This window comes from Lissotriton helveticus, chromosome 11 (assembly GCF_964261635.1).
Source record: "Lissotriton helveticus chromosome 11, aLisHel1.1, whole genome shotgun sequence".
NCBI classification, from domain to species: Eukaryota; Metazoa; Chordata; class Amphibia; order Caudata; family Salamandridae; genus Lissotriton; species Lissotriton helveticus.
In genome coordinates this window covers 1,193,117,970-1,193,138,108 of record NC_136072.1, presented here as the reverse complement: position 1 = coordinate 1,193,138,108, position 20,139 = coordinate 1,193,117,970, and the positions used below count along the sequence as shown (strand labels likewise).

Here is a 20,139-nt window from a genome sequence, read left to right as displayed (position 1 = left end):
ATTGTCTAGATCGTTATTACTGGTTTACATTCTTGTCTAAGCCTGTATTGTCTGCATCTCAAACCTAATAAGAGGCAAGGGTACCTCCCTATCTCACAGTCCACGAGGATACTCACTGGGATTATGATATTGATGAGAACTTTGAGATTGGAACAGTGGGAAGTAGCGAACATTGGGAAGGAATATTATGTTTAATACATTTTGGGCTGTCTTATTTGTACAGTAAAAAGCAACAAAGGGAGGGATTGTGGAAAGATTTAAACATGAAGAATGATAGGGAAACACTCTGATTTACATGATACTGTAATGTCACAGGAAGGCGGGCGACACTGGTTCTCCAAGGCACTCTCGTTTTGGAATATCACAGAAAGTTTATGAAAACAAAGAACCTGATTCTGCGAATCCTTCACTCAGTGTAACTACTACTAACAGGTTAACTTTTCATGACAGATGCCACATGTTACGCAAAAGGAGTCCCATCTATTGGAAACATATCACAGTTAGCTCCCAGGGGCAGTTGTCTTCCCACCAGTGGACCGATTGCCCGGATACTTTAAAAAAAATCCCCTTTCACTGCAGGTCAAAGCACTAGAGATGTGAACTTGTACAGAAGAAAATTGTAGTCCAGACATTGGTCAGTAAAACCAAGAACACAGCCTTCTCCGGGCACACTTTTGGAACAATGCTCCTTAACAAACATTATATGCAGAACCTCTGCCACTTGAAGGCATGGGGAGACCTCAAAACAAGACACTTGGCTTTGTCAGAATTGATGCATCAGGAGAAAGGTTCAAATGACCACACGGCGAGAAGTCAGGAGTAGGGATCGAAGGTGGCAACAAAGGATAAGGTGCTCCCTCCTGGACAGGATATTCAACCAGCACAACAATCCACTCTGTATTTTCTAGACCAGGTGACGAAAACCTGGAAAATACTGCTAGCGTAGCGACATAAAAGCACAACGGATCACTCGCGTCATCTGTTTTTGAGTGCTTTCAAATTAATTTCAGCCAATGAAGAACAGGTGAAGACGCACTGGCGCTTTCATTCATGCAACAAACTAATTACGAAGCAGTACCTGTTCACCTACAATCTAGGCAAATCCTCCCACAATCTTTTCTAAGGAAACGGCACTGCCTGATCTAGCCAATTTAGGTACTTTTTTTGTAGGAGAGACTTTCATAGCTGCGCTCTAGATTTTTAGTGCATACATATTGTGTACAATGCTGAGCATCAATTTTCTTGTGTGTTCTGAATTCTGGGTGGTTTGTGATTCTTCCTCCAACCAGGCAGCTTGACTGGTGTGTGTGAGGTAGGACCACTGCTTATTGTGCAAAGGAGGTTTGTCGCCTGCTTCTGATGGTGGATATCCTTCTCAACCTCACGATTCTGTTCTTTACCTCCCCTCACGATGGGACTTCTGTTGATATGGATGCTGATTCATCCAGTAAGGTGTTAAAGTATTTCTTCTTCTTTTACTTGTCAACCTCTTACTTTAACCTATGGATCTGACATGCATGAGATTCCAATAGGTCCCACGGCAACAGGATTATGAGCATAGCGAGGAAGTGGAGACACTGTGGAGGTATCAGAACGTATAAAGATCCTACTATCGACCACTACAATTCAGCCTGTTTCAAACTAAAAGATTTGTTGATCAGCTCCTAAAGAATCAAAAACTGGTAATCCCTTCTACCTTCCAAGCAAACCCGTTCCAGTCATTACTATAAAAAAACTGAGTTTCTCGTCAAATGAACAGAGAAAAAGATATTGATAGCTGAGCCAACAACAGAGTATGTGGGTGGGTTTTTTATTAGTCTTATCTTGGTCAAGAGCTCTGGATGTTTTTACATACCAAAATTGATGTGCCTTTGCAGAAGCTGGAGTCAGAAAATTCTCCAGACAAGTCTCCAGAAGAGTTTGAACAAAAGAAACCAGAAGAAGAGCACGTGTGCTGGGTTGCAGAACCCTCGCGGCGATGGGCATCCGAGTTCAGAACAACACCGTGTGAATGTTGAGCTTAACAGCAGCTCTGTTCACCATCTTGCTGTAGGTTTTGAATTCTGTGTGATTGTAAAGCTGGTGAGATGATTTTCACACTTGAGGTATGGCTGGTAAGGGATCACTAATCCAACTGACCTGCTTGACTGAGTAAATTTTTTGTCTTTGACTAGGGTGCAAAATACTAGAGCTAGAAACTGGCTTTGTGATTGTGGCATTAACGCTGCCTGGTTCTTCCTCCCCTCAAATCGTCACTGCCCCATAAACGTCCTTACCAATACTCTACATTCAAACCGGTTACTGAAATTTAGTGTCTGAGCATAGTGACTCGTAAGTGTCAGCTGTGTGGTGTGTGCTGCCGCATACCACATGGGAGCGGGAAAACCCTCGGGTTCTGGTCTGTGAGGCTCAACGAGAACGGACTGTCAATCTCTCCCGCGAGAGCCGAAGGGAAGCCCTGGTACCAGTGCCAATGGCGCAAGAACCTTCTGCCTTGACGACCAGGCTTTGGACCTTTTCCTTCAAGAACCTTTCAGTGATGACTGGTGTCAAGTAGTATCCCCATACATCCCCTCAAAGTCAAACGGAAAAGGTGCCATCCATGGCAATGCTGGACAATCCACGCGTCAGGAGCGAAGGCAAGTCCCAACCTGGCCCTCTTGCGGGGCTGGGGCCGCCTCGAAGAGATGGGGTGCTCAGCTCAGATGCCAACCGGGAGCATTTCCTGAGGACCCCGGTTCAGCATGCCGGCTTTGCCTCCCTGCACAGCACACAACTTATCTTGATAAACAGTACAATTTACCAGCATGTGAGAGGCCTGAAGACAAACAGGACATGATCATCTTTGTTTTGGACTTTTTTCCCCCAATCGCAAGGGGAAAATATTAATAAAACAAAGAAAATAAGTTGGCAAAGAAAGAAAGCCTCAGAAGAAACACCAAGAAGGAAAATTCAAAAATAATCCTACTATCAAAAAGCAAGCTCATCAACCAAAAGACACAAATGCAAACGAAAATACTGCAATAAAACTGTATATGCAAAAATAGTAAAGTAAAAAGTCCAGATTTCTAGGATCCTTGCTGCACTGAGTTAAAAAGAGCGTGTTAACCAAGAACTGCAGTGCATTCTGGGTCCGGGGAGCAGCTTGCCCGACTGTTACCTCAATAAATGAATACTTCGACCACAGTCTTTCACCCTCCCGTGTCAAGCTGAGATGGGAAACCACAAGCATCTGCCATATGACCACAAATATATCACATGGGGGGAATGAACTTGACTATTAGGCATACGAGGATGTGTCAGGTTGCACAGAATGCAATTCTTCAATGAGGATTCTCTCTATCTAAACCCTCTGTTTATGTTTTTCCTTTTTAAAATACGGTAATAAAAACACTCAAACTCAGGTGGGGAAGCTGTTTTTAAATAGAAATGTCTTTAAAAAAAAGAATATTTTTCTGAATGGCAAAATGAGAGTGAAGAGTTTAGATCTGGCTCCATGGAGTGCACGTGGCAATGTCCTGTGTTGACATTGAGGGATTCTGGTTAAAGCACGAGGGCGAGTGGTGTAAACCTCGCCAGAACTACAGCAGGTCAATAGAGAAACATATGACACATTACTGTTAGGTATGTTTGTGTTGCGCTTTTTTGATGCAGTTACAAATAAAAAGGTTATTTTTTAAAATTCAAAAACTGAGAAATGCTGAACTAAGCTTTTTTGTTGTCTGGAAAGAAAGGAAATAAAAAATACCGAATTATGTAATGAAGAATTTACCGTTTTAGACCAATCTGCTTTGTTTTTGTAAAAGGATTCTTTCGACAGCAGCCAGATTTTACAAGCTCTTGGCGTCAAGATTCAAATAACAATTGCGCATGAGCTCCACAGAATATTCAGGCGTTTTCTTAGCTTTCATAAAGAGGCTCTGATTAAACAAAATGCAGTGATGACGTCCTGCAGAGTGGTAAACGCGTGCACCACTGTGGTGGAGAAAAGGCAATCAAACGGAGACTGCGCTTCCCAGTGGAAGAAATTCGCATTTGACAGGAAATGTCATATATGTGAAATAACACCTAGAAACAGTGCTTTAGTCTACAACATGTATTTTTTAATGTTCATGTTATGTTTTTATTTGTTTTTTGATAACAGTTGCATAACATGTATTATACTGAAATATGTTCACTCCGACGCGTCTTATCAAGGTCACCATCATTAGCGCAAAGTGCAGAGCAACACGATGAACAATCGTTGAATCACGATTGACGCGCTGACTGAAAATCTTACTCTCAAATTATAAACATGAGATTCAGAACTTGACTCCATCTAACTCACCTATCATCCACCCATTCATTCATTCATCCATCAACCATCCATCCATCCATCCATCCCTCCATACACCCAACCTATCATCCATCCATCTATCCATCATCCATCCATCCATCCATCATCCATCATCCATCCCTCCATCTACCCACCCCACCTATCATCTATTCATCGACCCAACCACCTATCATCCATCCATCCATCCATCCATCCATCCATCACTCCACCCATCTATCTATCCATCCATCCACCCAACCCACTTATCCATTCACCCAACCCACCTATCTATCCATCCATCCATCCACCCAACCATCTATCATCCATTCATATCCATCCATCCAACCCTCCATCCAGCCCTCCCTCCACCTAACCCACCTATCATCCATCCATCAATCATCCATCCATCATTCATCCATCCATCCATCATCGATCCCTCCATCCACCCAACCTACCTATCATATATCCATCCATCCATTCATCCAACCACCTATCATCCATCCATACCCATCCATCCCTCCAGCCAGCCATCCACCCCATCCCATCCATCCACCCAACCCACCTATCATCTATCCATCCATCCATTTATCCAACCACCTATCATCCATCCATACCCATCCATCCCTCCATCCATCCATCCCTCCACCCAACCCACCTATCATCTATCCATCCATCCATTCATCCAACCACCTATCATCCATCCATACCCATCCATCCATCCAGCCCTCCCTCCCTCCCTCCCTCCATCCATCCATCAATCCATCAATCCTTCAATCCATCAATCCCTCCCTCCCTCCATCCACCCACCCCACCTATCATCTATCTATCCATCCATCTATCCACCCACCCAACCCACTTATCATCCATTCACCCAACCCACTTATCTATCCACCAATCCATCCACCCATTCATCCAATTGCAATACTCAACAGTGCTTCAACTATAAACCACTGCACTATGGGCGCCTATAGACTGTAATGATCGGCTAGAACTAGTAAATACTGGAATTATGTGGGGGTAAGCCAGCATCAATCTAGGTACCCCTCTTGGGTTCTCAGCCAGGACAGTGCAGAGGGTTTGCTATACAACTCAGAAGTGTAGCTGGAATCAACTTTTGTTTTGCTGTGTAGGTACCACATGGCCATAGCCATCTACCACAGGGTAAGCTTTGAGCATGGGTTGGATAATATAAAGGCACTGGGATCTACTGATACACACCATAAAAAAGGACTTTATGGTACTTTTGAATACTGATTGTAGGAAAGTGCCTCTTTGACATGGTTTGCCCCCACTTTTTGCCTGGTGCCTGGAGGTGATTTCGAATTGAAAGCGCACTGGGTGTCTGCTAACCAGGTTCCCAGTTTCAGATCTCTTACCTAAATACGAAACCACGATCGGCACAACTAAAGCAACCCCTATGAGACCTTAGTAAACGGTACCCCTCATACCTAGAGCACTGGCACTGAAGAGGGTCCACTAGGGCTGCAGCACCAATTGTGCCAACCTAGAGACCCCTCGTCAAGACCATGCACACCGCCACTGCAGGCTGTGTGTTTTGGTGCAGACAAAACAGAAGAATCGACCTCGCACACAGCCCTGTGTGCCACGCCCACACACACTGCATGAGGTAGAGGTAGGTTGCCCCTACTGCAGGCCTTAAAGCCCTAAAGCAGGGTGCACTATATCCCATGTGTGGACCTATCAGCAAGAGCAGATATGACCCTACAATTTCTACGTCAATTCTTGGATATTGCAAGTGCCCAGGGAAGCCGTAGAGAGTACATGGGCTGGATACTTGTCATCAGGAGTTTCCTCGCTCCATGATGGCTTCACTGTACCCTAAGATGTTGGTACCAAACATCTGGTCTAAATAAAGCCTCACTGATTCCAGTGTTGGATGTAATAAATGCAGACAGGAGACACCTTAGAGGGTCTCCTGAAAACCTACCATACATTGGTGTGGTTTCAGACTGATCTTAGCCAGCCTGCCACCACCAGACCTGTTTCTGACCTCATGGGGGTAGAGCCCGTGCTCTCAGAGGCCAGGAACAAAGCCTGCCCTGGCAGAGGTGCTTCACAACCTCCACTCTCTCCCCCAGTAGGAACAGCATTCCAGGGCAGGACGCTTTAAAGGCGATGCTACCTTTGAAATGCAACTTAGTCATCTCCAGATAGTGGAGAAAGCAAACCCCCCTGTCCTGCTCCATTTTAGGTGGGAGGACAGGCGGCAAAAATAGTTGGATTAGGAGGTGTGCCCACATTCAGCCAGCACCATCCCTAAGATGAGCCAGGTCATGTAAGCACGACTTCTCTAATTCCTTCATCTTGGGATGGCAGGCATTAACCTATTAGGACTAGGGTAGTGCGTCCTCCCACAGGAAGTAGTCACTTGGACTGTGTAGACACCCTAAAGGTAAGTAGCCCATTGGCTACTACCTGTCACTCCCTTTAACGCCACAAAATGTTGTATTTAGGTGGCATCCCTGGATCCTGAACTTAGATTTGACTGATACAAAGAAGACGCGGACAAAGAAGAACTGCTCACCCGAGAACCGAAGAGCAGATACAGAATTTGGGCACAAAACCATGCCTGCTGCTCCCCGGGAACTCAAACGCAGCATCCAAGCAAGAAGAAGTATATCCGCTCCAGAGGATCCCCCGGATTTATCTTTGAGTCCCCCTGTTCAGTGTGTTTTCTGGTGGCTCCCTTCTTCGTTACGCCTGCTACCAATGACCTCAGTATCTAGCTCTCGGACGAATCTGGGACGCTCCCTACAAGCCGCTGTCGGAACAATGGACTTGGCCTTGCCACTTACCCAAATCCAGAAGGTGAACCTCGAGATCCCACTGTACGATTTTAGAGGCATTTTCCTATTTTCTCGCATAGACTTCTACGGTGAAGAATTACGCACAAGAGTGTGTTATTTTGCACACTTTGAAACTGTAGAACCAAGTTCTTGGTCTGATAAATTACCTAGAAATCGGTGTTATTTTTATAAATTGGTCTCTGATTTATTCTTGAGTGTGTGTGTCATTTATTGCCTCTGTGAGTAGAAGTGCTTTGCCTGCCCTCGGATAAGCCTAACTGCTCGCCTACACTACCACAAATAGACGGTTAGCATTTTTCTACTTTTGCCTCTGTGCACCAATCTGGGTCGCTCTGGACTCTCCGCACAGTGCACTTTCTTTTAGTGCACTGTATCGAGAGCCATCGTCCCCCACTGAGGTATATCAATGAAGATACCTTCATTTAGAACCTCCACTCTATATTCCTTCTAATGAAAGAACAAACCACAGGGGATGCAACAGAACATGCACAAGTGACCTCTCCTCTTACCAGCAGCAAAGGCAGAGCACATGACGAAGAACATCCCGACAGCAATCCTCCTGAGCGAGGACAGCAGCATGCCTTTCTTCTTCAAGTAAGGGTCCACCAGCTTGTCCTTCAGTGGGATGAGCAGGATGATGAGGACCGCATCGAACATGGTCAGCCAGGCGGCCGGCAACTGGAACTGAAGCAGAAACACCGCGTCACTGCCATTCTGCAGGCTTGGTTACCAGGGCAGGTTTATTTCACCGTGCCAGATCCACGAAGACATCACAAGAGATGCGACGAGTAATGTATATTATGTATAACACAATACCCATAAAGTGCCGTAACAGGATAATACAGAATCTAAGTGCAGGAAAAGTTCAAGGACATGAGGATGAAGAGGCATGAGCAATGAAGACCAGTCTGACAGTCCTGAGCCTGGGGTGAGGGACTGCAAAGCACATGAAGGATTCAGTGTGAGCTAGGGAAGGAAACATGGGCCTGTGGGAAGGAAGGTTACAGGGAATGTCTCTACAAGCTGCTGGAGGCAGAAGGGTAGGAGAGAAGGAGAAAAGGGAATATGTTTCCAGCCTTATGGTCATTGATGATAAAAGGAAGGAACAGTGGGCGGGGAGCGAGTGGATATACGTAGACCCAGATCTGGTGACCGTTCTTTTGGACGTCTGGCACCAGCTCTTTGGAATTCTCTACCCCTACACATCCGCACAAACCCGGATCATCTTGTGAAAACCTGGCTCTTCTCTCAGGTCTAACCCCTGGTTGTGTCACCCGCCTAGTCTTGCTCCAGCGCTGGGACGCCTTTTTGCCGAGGCAGCCATGCGCTCAACAAGTATTTTAATCTAATCTAATCTACCAAACCGAGCATGCAGTGGTTGCGGCAGTGGAATGCAAGTGAGAGCCTGTCACAAGAGCATGGAATGGCTGCATTTCTGGGCCATCGACCAGCAGGTACTTCACCCACAGTGTAGAATGGAGGCAGCAATGGGCCATCGCGAGCACGTGTGTCACAATGAGTGCAGAATGAGGGCAGTAGTGAGCTGTCCCTGAGAGAGCTCGTCCCACAGAGTGTGAAAGGGGTGCAGCTCTGGGTCATCAGCAAGCAGGTCCTTCACACAGAGTGTAGAATGGGGGCAGCAATGGGCTTTGGGCAGCTGGCGACATAACCCACAGCATAGAATTGTTGCAGCAGCTGGCCATCAGCAACCGTGTATATCACAGAGAGCATGATATGGGAGCAGCAGTGGGCCACCCACGAGCACATATATCAGTCAGAGCATCAAATGGGTGCTGCATAGGGTCGCCAGCGACCGTGTATGTCACATAGAGAATGGAATGGGTGCAGCAGTGGGCCATCAGGGACCGTGTAGGCCATACAGAAAATGGAATGGGTGCAGCAGTGGGCCTCCAGCGACCGTGTACGTCACGCAGAGCATGAAATGGGTGCAGCAGTGGGCCACCAGTGACCGTGGACATCACACAAAGCATGAAATGGGTGCAGTATAGGGTCGCCAGTGACCGTGTACGTCACACAAAGCATGAAATGGGTGCAGCATAGGGTCGCCAGTGACCGTGTACGTCACACAAAGCATGAAATGGGTGCAGTATAGGGCCGCCAGTGACCATGTACGTCACACAGAGCATGAAATGGTTGTAGCAGTGGGCTTTTAGCGACCGTGTATGTCACACAAAGAATTGAATGGGTGCAGCAGTGGGCCGCCAGTGACCGTGTATGTCACATATCGAATGGAAGGGTTGCCTCCGTGGGCCGTCAGCATGCCAGAGGATGTGGAGATTGCTCCCAAGAAGTGAAGAGAAGTAGAAACGTACTGGCACAAGTGAAAGTAACCAACAAGGAGCCCCGGGTAAGAAAAACAGTGAAACTGTCCAAGTTAGGATGTGGCTGTTTGGTGGTGGGGCTGGAATAAATAGAAATTTGGCCGATTTATAATCCAGTCAAGGGAGCAGGTAGACAAAAGAGGTTGCGAATGAGAGGTGGCTAAAGTATTAAGTCAGGTCAAAATAAAGGTATCCTGGGCTCTAGAATGCAGTGAAGGCATCATCACTGGCTGGAGGCCAGTCTGTTTGGTGGCTGGGGGGGCACGTGTAAGAACTTCACAGATAGTGAAAGTGTAATGGCATGGACAGCATACATTAGAGCAACAGAAGCAAGCATGCAGAGGACGCAGAGGGAGAGAAATCAGGCACTGGACCAAAAGAGGGGAAGGAAGTTGTAAATGCCATGGGGAAGTGTACACAAGTGCAGAGATTAGAGGAGGCTGGCTATACTGGATGTCAACCAGAGAGCATTCTCAGAGGAACAGAAGTTGCACCATTTACACAGTGAGTTACAGCATAAAGAGGAACAGAAAGCCACAGACTCATCAAGGAGAAGGGAATGCACGATATGGGAAGCACATGGGGCACCAGGAAGCTGAGTCACTGTTGGTGAACACCAGGTGAGGGGTGGAAGCAAGAGAGAAGACTGCATGCAGAGACAGTGGAGAGAACAGGGCCTAGGCCATGGCAAGCAAAGACTTGCCATGGTAAACTCTATAGTCATCTTAACGTGCCATATTTGCTGAGCCCCAAAGCTAAGTTTTGTGGGAGAGCGCACTATCTCACCCAAGCCATTTTCAGTGTTTTTTTTTCTTTTTAAACAACCTTTGTTATGTGTGGTTTGCACCATCTTGGAAAAAGGTGCTCAATGAGAAGTAAAGACCCTTAAAGTAGAGCTGCTTGGCCAGTTTATACTGGGGGGAAAGGGCTTGAAACATAGTCTTGGCTTTCTTTGGGTGATCTTACTTCTGAAATCTGCACACTACTGCATTTGGCCCAGAATAATGGCAGACTCCAGGGGTCATGAGGACCACAGCTTTTCTACATATAATCTCAAATACGAATTTATCTAATAGAAAGCCAAATCCACAAGCTTCCTGAACTGTTGAGAAACATCAACAACATGACACAGTAAAGCCAGTAGCTGCAATGACACAAACCCACAATCGACAGCCTCAGATGATGTAAGCACTGCTGATCCCCAGAAGACTTGCATTTCAGGACAGTACAGAATGCAGAAAGTCTGGTGGACATTATACACATCTTCAACAACCACAACTTAGGCTGGAGTCCAACCTGTGTCGTACAACTGGAGTGTATCTCCTTCCACGTATGAGCTTGAACTGTAAACGTTTATGTCTGTAGTACAGTGAGATCTGCTCCAACCGGGCGCATCAATAGTGCTACGCGAGCTCCTCACCTATATGTCCCTTGGCTTCTGGCACGTTTCAGCAGACTAGTCCTTCAATTCGTAACTAGGACATAGCTCACAGAGCCAACGTACAAAGCATATAGAGTCCTAGGTAATCCTTAACTGAGTGATATGCTTGAGCTCTGATGGTTCCATTCGAAAGGTGGAGCAGTCCTGCAAAGTTTGCTGAAGTCTAAAGCAGGTAAAGAACCTACTACCTACTACTTTTTCTGTAGAGGTGTCATAAGCATTCTAGGCCTTCTGTGCCAGCCAGGACAGCTGCAGAACACTTTCCAGATGTCAAAGAAAACCAGGAGATCATCCAAGAAAGGTACCATTGGTGCCCTGCAATCGGACACACCAGACCCTATGCCCAGTTTGAAAGTCGGTGTGTGTCTTAATCATGGCAGTAGCTAAGGCAGTCTTCAAAGTAGAAAACAACCTGAATCTTCTCAACAAATAATTAGTGTGGATGGAACCAGTTGGAACTGAAATGGGCCTGAGCACCTTGGAAGTACCTCGTTAAATCTGGCATCAAGGACCATTCCCTATCAAACTGCAGAGTCAAAGCGTCCCGCCTTACCTGGGGTTCCTTCCAACCCATATTAACTTGTGTGGCAATCGAATGCTAAGTGTACAATCTGCAGCTCAAATGCCTCGAACAGGAAGTTCCCACTCTGAGGTCAGTGAATGTTAATGCGATGATACCAGAATCTGAAAAGGATCACCATTTCGAGAGGAATGCTCTACCCACCAGAGTCAATGATAGCATTTATTCACTATGGGGCCAAAGTAATCTGTAATCGTTGTCACCCTATATTGAAATATGGGATCCCACGATCTATCTATGAGCCCGACGAGTGATCTATGTCCATCCTCCTTGGGTAAGCGGACACATTTCAGGATTCTCTCAGTTAACGTTACCACCTGAAACATGCCCAATGAAAACCGTCTTTAATAATGGGCTGCAAATTAACACCAGGACATCTAAGAAATAAAAGAATGTTGTCTCCATACAATGACACGTATTACAATGGGGTAAGTAACTGGAGCTTCTCTTACGTGAACCCCCTGAGCCTTGGGGGAGGAGGGCACGCGAGTCCCTCTCCAGTGTGGCTATGTGCAGAGAGACTATGGCACCTGGACGGAGTTCGGACTGTGTGTGTGGTGAGAGCCTGAACACGGAGCCCAGTGGGAATCAATTTTGGATCAGCCCGTGTCTAGCAATGCACAAGATGGAGGGTGGATAAAGTTTCCCACGACAAGGGAAATGTATTGACCGCATTCCTGGGCAGTGGGGTGGACATCCAGGCACTCAAGTAAAGAAGGATGGAGAGGGATCAGCCCATAAAGAAATTCAACTAGGACCTTATTAAAAGAAAGGGCTCGTAGTGAGTCCTTCCTGAGCACTGCCATTTTGTGGATTCCAGGGATCAAGGGTGGGACAATATCTGTCGAGGAAGATGAGGAAGTGTCTGGGCAAGGCCTGCCCTTTTATCCATTCTGGATTATTGCTTCAGGAGAACAGCTGGGTGCAGAAATCTTACACTTCAGTGTGCCCTTGTCTTGCATACGCCTGCTTGCAGCTAGTTTCATTGCTACAACTGTGAGAAGCAACACCTTACACCAAGGTTGTGTCCGAGCACCAGAAAGAAAATTACAATAACAGCCAGCTAATTCAAAACCGGTTCTGAAGAACAAGTTACTTACCCTTGGTAATGCTCTGTCAGGTAGAGACTCCTTATCCACAGATTCCTCACCTTTTAAGTATTCCCTGGAAACTTTCTGCACTACCTCTGTGTGCCGGAAGGTGGTGCCTTGCAGCGCTGCACTGACTGTTCCCCCGGAAATGATGTGGGGGCCTATACGGGTGTCATTCCAACACACTGACATCAGTTGCTTTCAAAACTGTCCCAGGCCTCAGACACAGAGCCCCAGAAAACCAATTTCCAGACACGTGCAGATTTCTAGACTTGGAAACTAAGAGTTCAAACACAGAACAGGGAGAATGGGAGGGTTGGTGAGGAATCCACAACTAGATAGAGTCTCTATCAGAAAGAGCGTTAATGAAGTTAAGTAACTTGTTCTTCTAATAAAGAATTAAAGCTGAAGACAACTCACCTATTAAATAGATACCAAAGCAATACCTATTGGGAGGTGGGTACGGGGATAGACTCACACCAGAAAGGCCTGCAGGGCCAGGCAGGCAAACTCTCAGCGAACCCTACTGTCCAGGCAATAATGCTTTGTGAACGTACGGAAGGACTTCCACGTAGCCATCCGGCAAATGTCTGGAACTGGGACTCCGCGTGCCAATGCAGTGGTAGAAGCTTAGGCCCTGCTAGAATGAGCACCCAGTCCTTTCAGAGCCTGATTCCTTGGCAGTGCATAGAAGATCTTAATGCAGAGCACGATCAAGAGGGAGATGGCTCTCCTCTGGACTGCCTTGGCTTATTTTGCTCCAGGAAACCCACAAAGAGCGGACAGTCCACCCGGTGGACCTTAGCAGGATCTGTGTAGACACTCTGCGCTCTCTCGGGGTGCATGCGATGAAGTCTCTCCTCTTCATCTTCCTCCGCAGAGTGATGCTTTGAGCAACGCCGAACGGTGCCACAACTTTTCACAGGAAGGATGGTCCTGTCCACAGAAACACTTTGTTTGGGAAGAAGGGAGTGTATAGTGGATTGACACAAAGACCCTGAAGTTTACTCACACACTGTGCGGAGGTGATGGCAACGAAGAGCATAGTCTCGATACTAACGAGCCGTAAAGTAGCTCGAAAGAAGTGCATATCAGATACGTCAGGACCAGAGTTAGGTCCCATTGGGGCATGACAAAAAGGATAAGGCGGAAACATGTTCCAGCCCTTTCAAAAATCAAATCCCAACCAGTGACTTAAACAACAAGGCTGATCTGGCAAACACAAAAATGCTGAAAGGGCTGAATGATAACCGTTAACTGAATACAAAGCAAAGCCTTGCCAGGCAAGAGTCAGGACAAAAAGTCAGATTGCTCTGCCTGGGGGGAGGGTCAATCCAGCGTGTGCCACAGCAAGCCACAAATCTGCCCAAACAACAGGTGTGTACAGTTTTCATCGAGGGACGACTGGCTGCCAAGATGACCTCAACCACCTCTGGAGGGAGATCGAAATTGCTCAGGTGTTGTCGCTCAATTTCCACCTAAGAAATCGGATATTGTAACGACCCAGGTGCAGATCCCTGCCCTGTTTCCACGACAGAATAATAGATCAGAGCACATATGCTCAAACCCAGGACTTATGGGCGCATTACTTCACATGCCCAAAGTGGAGCCACTAGGATGGCATGGGGCAGATCTGTCCTGATATTCTTGAAAACTTTGGGCAGAAGTGGTATCAGCGGAAAGGCATACAGGATTGTACTCAGCTAGCAGAGCGCACGGGGGCATCGGTCTCAGCAGCCTCAGTGTCAACCTCACAGAAATCCAGGACTGAGAATGGGAGATAGGAATGATGGTCTGAATGTTCTGGACTCTTTCCTGGGGGAAACGCACAAAACCAAACCGTGTCCAGAATGGTTCTGTGAAGGGGAGCATATGAGAAAGAGTCAGGTGTGACTTTGGCACGTTGACGGTGAAACCCAAGAGGTTCACCGTAGTCTGCAGGAGGTTGAGGAGCCGGGCTTCAACAGCCATTCATCAAGGTAGTGCAAGTCCGGCACACCTGACCTCCGAAGGTGTGCTGCTAACAGTGCCAAAACTTTCGTGAAGACCCGAGGGGCACTGGTGAGACCAAAGGCAAACACACAAACTGAAAATGCTACTTTCCCACCATGAACCGCAGGTAATGCTGATGGGCCGGCAGGACATGAATACGGAAAAAGGAGTCCAGCTGGTCCGACGAATCATGATCTTTGCAGCATCATAACCACCTTGAATTGCCGGAGATAGTACAGGTAAAAAGTCTTCAGGCCAAGAAGGACTTGTACCACAGAATTCTGAAGGGCCCGCAAGTAGCGTCCAAACAATCAGTTGGCATTAAGAGATCGGAGGGCCAAGCTGGTAGAGGAAAAAACAAGCTTGCCAAATGTTTCCACTTACCCTAATCCCCTATCAGGGGGAGTGGTGGGAAATGTATATGAATAATAGCGCCTGGTGAAAGCTTTCACCACTAGCTTTTTGGCAAGGGATGCGGAGGAAGCAAAATCAGGTCGCCGGGGATCAGGCGATGGAGGCCAGAACAAGGCTTGGCTCAAGTCCCAAGCAAGGTTCCAGTCAACGCTTCGTTAAAGAGAAGAAGGGACTCAGAAGATGTTTCTCCCGGCTGGAGGACTTCTGTACACTCACTGGTCTTAACCTCCGAGGTGGGGATTTGGAGGTCAACAACTTTGGCTGGCCTGTGCATTCCCACGGCGAAGGAAGCAAACTGCTCTGTGGCTGGTCCACGGGGACAAACAAGATCTGTTTCCGGGGTGTGGGGTGTGGGGTGTGGGGTGTGTGTGTGGAGGACTTCTGTACACTCACTGGTCTTAACCTCCGAGGTGGGGATTTGGAGGTCAACAACTTTGGCTGGCCTGTGCATTCCCACGGCGAAGGAAGCAAACTGCTCTGTGGCTGGTCCACGGGGACAAACAAGATCTGTTTCCGGGGTGTGGGGGGTGTGTGGGGGGTGTGTGTGTGGGGGGGGGGGGGGGGTGTGTGTGTGTATATATATATATATATATATATATATATATATATATATATATATATATATATATATATATATATATATATATATATATATATATATATATATATATATATATATATATATATCTATACACACACTCGCTCCAATGTTGCACCAAAATCCTAGCACTCTCGAGCGGGTGCCCTCAAGCGGGTGATGCCCCCGCATCCATGACTGCTCTCAGTATCGTAGTTTGCACCACAAAAGACCAGCACTCACGGTGGCGAGCTTGAAGATTTTATTAGCAAGCTCACGGTGTCCAGACGCGTTTCGGCATTCGCCTTTGTCGATGGTAACATATTGGCCATCCACTCTCCAATCTACCCTCAGGTGTCAACATTCTACTGACAGCTCCCAGGGGAAGAAACCAAGTAACAGAAAAGGAAGAGGGGGTGCAAGGTACCATTAGGAACGTGGTAAGATTACAACACACCTCTCTCCCTATACAACGTAACGTATGCATTATGGATACCCAATTATTTGAACATGTGTGACTTTACAACTTTGTCACAACTCCACCATTGCCCGTTGTCAAGTTTCACTACATTGTTGAAAGCCTTTACAATGCGACAAGGGGGGTAGAACTTACTTTGGCAGTGGGGATCCTTCACACATCTCTTCATCTGCACCACATCATCTACCTTCCACATGGGAGCTTTGCCCCCATGCTTTCCATCGTACCATTCCTTGTACTTGGCTTGATGCAGTTCAACCTTCCTCCCCACCTTCTCAAGATTCGTGTTCACAGCCCTACCTCCACCCAACCAACCAGGGTTAAGTTTGGTGCATGGTTCTCTCCCCCCGAGTGAGACAAAAGGGGAGATTCCTGTTACCAGGTTGGGCGTGGTGTGATATGCCCACAAACAGTCGCGTTGGGATGTTTCCAACTCGTGGCCATTGGCAATGGTCAGTTGGATGTTTTCTTTAATAAACCGGTTTGTCCTTTCAACCAGTCCGTTGGCCTTTGGACAAATATAGGGCAGTCAATTCATGTTTGATGCTCAAGTTCTCTAGGAAATCCTCCATTGTTTGGGACGTAAACTGTACCCCATTGTCAGTGACCAAAATTGAGGGTATGCCCTCCTTTGAAAACATATCTTTGAGGAAATCTAGTACCGCGTCAGTGTTTACGCGATGAACAAATTTCTGAGTAACCCAATGTGAGGTGTAGTCTATTAGGACCATCATGATCCTCTTCTGGACACCTAGGTTATCCATGGGCCCAATTATGTCCATGGCCAGTTTAGTTCATGGTTTAACAGGCACAACAACAGGGGACAGCGGGCCTTACATAATGACTTGGATTTATCGCTTCTGGCACAGCTGACGCAGTCTTTCACAAGCTGTTCCGCCATGGCGTCCATCCTGGGGAACCAAACGTTAGCGCGTACTCTACTCTTGGTTAGGCTCCGTCCTAAATGTCCTTTGTGTGCCAATTCCATTATTCTTCTGCTGAGGCCCTCTGGTGGTAATACTCTGCTCTGACAATAGACTCTGTCCTTAATGATGCTCAACTCATTCCTGACCTCCCAGTAGTCTCTGAGTTCTGGTTGTAGATCGCTGCATTTGTTAGGCCACCCTTCTCTTGGTATAACCTTTAGTCTGTCCATCTCCTTGTCTTCCTCCATGTATTTCTTCCATTCTTCCTCTATGATGGCCATGCTGTCTACCACCATGATGGGGCTGTCCAGCATTTCCTCAGGCTGTTGCACATCCAATGGTGATCAGGATAAAAAGTCAGCAATCTTGTTATCCTCTCCAGGAACATATTCCACTTTGAAATTATAATTCTCTAAACCCAGAATCCACCTTCCTATGCGTGGAGTACAATTTTCCATGCCCTTCGCCGGGAAAATAGAAGTGAGGGGGAGGAGGTAGGTACGAATGGTGAAGTTCAGCCCCCACAGGAAGAATTTAAAATGCTTCACTGCCCAGTAGCACACGAGGGCCTCCTTTTCAATTGCTTAGAAATTCTTTTCTGCACTTATAAAGCATTGGGATGCGAAGGCGATTATCTTTTCTTCCTTCCCGTTTCTTTGAGACAGGGTGGTCCCCAACCCTTTATTTGACGCGTCTGTAGTGACGATGGTCTTATTTAGGGATTCAAATCTTCCTAAAGCCGGCGATCTGAATGGATCTTCTTTGAGAGTATCCACTATATATTTGTGTTGCTCCTCCCATAGGAATTCCTTGTTCTTTAAAAGTTCTCGCACTGGTTCACACTTGGATGAAAAGTTTTTAACCCCTTAATTGCTGCCGTCGACCAACTGTCGTCGCGAGCACTACCTCGGTAGTGCTGCATGCGTCCGTTGGCCGATGTGGCGCCGCCCGCGCAATAGAACGCCGGCGGCGCGGCGGATTTTGCGCCGCACTAATCGGGTTAATGTATTGTGCCATATATTCAATCAATCCTAAGAACGACCCGAGTTCCTCCTTGTTTCTTGGATACGGAGCGTCTTTCACCGCACCGAGAAGGCTGTTTTTCGGTGTAAACCCTTCTTCGGAAATAGCATGCCCCAGGTAGTCATCAGACGTTACTCCTATTTTGCACTTGGACTTCTGTACTGTCAACCCTGCATCCATGAGCCTTTTGAACACAAGTTTAAGGGTACTGTCATGGTCCTCTACGTTGCAACCATACACCAAGATGTCATCCTGGAAACATATAGTGCAGTGGACTCCTTCCAATATTTGCTGCATGGCCTTTTGGAAAACTGCATCCGCGGACGCTAATCCGAACTGCATTCTCCTGAACATGTACGCACCCTGGGGGGTTATGAATGTAGTGAGTGGCCTAGATTCTGGGTGAAGGTCCACCTGATGATAGGCCATCAATAGGTCGATTACGCTGAAATATTTAGCTTGGGACATGGTGCTGAGCATCTCGTTTATATTTGGCAGTGGGTGTCTCTCAATTCAGATACTCTCATTGAGGCTCCTCAAATTTACATAATTTAGCTATAGCCAGAGCTTCTCTTAGATCGGGATATTTATCCAAGAGTTTTTCTTGGATGCGCAAAACTGACCCCCCAAGGCAGCAGAAATGGGGCACAACTCCACAAGATGGCTGCCCAGGTCATCCGTGTCACCATTCAGCCACCCAATATACTCACGCCATCTCTAACATAATGGCGATTAGTGTCTGCTGTTGCTGATGCAACCAGGGCTAGGCTAGTCCACCAGGTGCTACATCGGGAAGGCAGGATTTGAGGACCCATGTAGGGCGCAGAGCTCTTGTGGCCATTTTGGTTGGCGGCCGAGCCATTCCCAAACACTGACCCATGTTTTACACTGAAAGTGGAAAGAACGTATTTTAAAAACTTCTTTTTATGCAAATAACAAAGGGTAGGTTTGTGCCATGTTTGCCACAGTGCAGGTACCATTTTTGCATTGCATGGTGCACAAGCAGCAAAAATTGGTGCAAATAAATGTGCATTTTTTGGTGCACCTTTTTAACCTTTCTCCGATACGGCCCACACCTAAAAGTATAAAGATAAGTGAATATACAAGAGGGCCACTGTTGGTACCACTGGGATATCACCTGCCACAGTTTCACATCCCAAAGGTACAAGCAGTTGCAGACTCGAGCTTTGTACTGCTAACTAGGAGCTTGACCCAAGCATTAGAGGGAGGATGAATGGCAGTGTCCACCCCGCGCCATACCTGCTACCTGACCACTGACAGGAACGACTCCCATGAGAAGCACGGATGCTTCAAGCCTCCACCAGCAGAGGGGGCTGCGTCTGTTTTACAAGCCCTGAACTGCACGGACCATGCAATAAACAAACCTTGCTGTGCTCCTGTGACAAAGGGTCAAGTGCCCCAGCGTGCCCTGTACCCTGCGCTGTTAAAGGGACTCTTTCACCATTAATGCCCAAGGACACGTAAAGTGCACAGGCCTCCGCATGACGTGCAGAAAAGAAGATACCTAACAGTTCCAAGTACTGTCTACTATGGTTATGATATATAAAGAGGCGGCATGCGCACAGGTGCTGAGGCATGTGCAGTCACGTGACCAGGGCCCCAGAGGGCGGGGCCTCATCAGCGTCTTCATTCTGGAGGCCATGGGGGGGGGGGGGGGCTGCTCACCTTTCAGCAGCCCTGCTCATGACCTCCTGCTGGGACCTTGTCTCCGCCCTTCCCTTATCCTCCTGCCGCTCCACGAGTGCCCCTTGACCCTGTTCCAACCCTTCCCTTACCCTCCTGCCGCCCCACGAGTGTCTCTTGACCCTGTCCCAGCCCTTCCCTTACCCTCCTGCCGCCACACGAGTGCCCCTTGACCCTGTTCCAACCCTTCCCTTACCCTCCTGCCGCCCCACGAGTGTCTCTTGACCCTGTCCCAGCCCTTCCCTTACCCTCCTGCCACTCCACGAGTGCCCCTTGACCTTGTTCTAACCCTTCCCTTACCCTCCTGCCGCCACACGAGTGCCCCTTGACCTTGTTCTAACCCTTCCCATTCCCTCCTGCCGCCACACGAGTGCCCCTTGACCTTGTTCTAACCCTTCCCATTCCCTCCTGCCGCCACACGAGTGCCC

General features: G+C 47.4%; 1 protein-coding gene across 1 annotated transcript in view; it reads right to left on the bottom strand.

Annotated features, from left to right (window-relative positions):
- SLC15A4 (solute carrier family 15 member 4) overlaps nt 1-20,139 on the bottom strand; it is a 284,700-nt gene that overhangs the window by 137,239 nt on the left and 127,322 nt on the right. Inside the window, exon 6 of the mRNA XM_078668020.1 lies at nt 7,653-7,827. Within this exon, the coding sequence (XP_078524146.1) occupies nt 7,653-7,827 (175 nt within the window). The remainder of the gene's footprint in view (nt 1-7,652; nt 7,828-20,139) is intronic.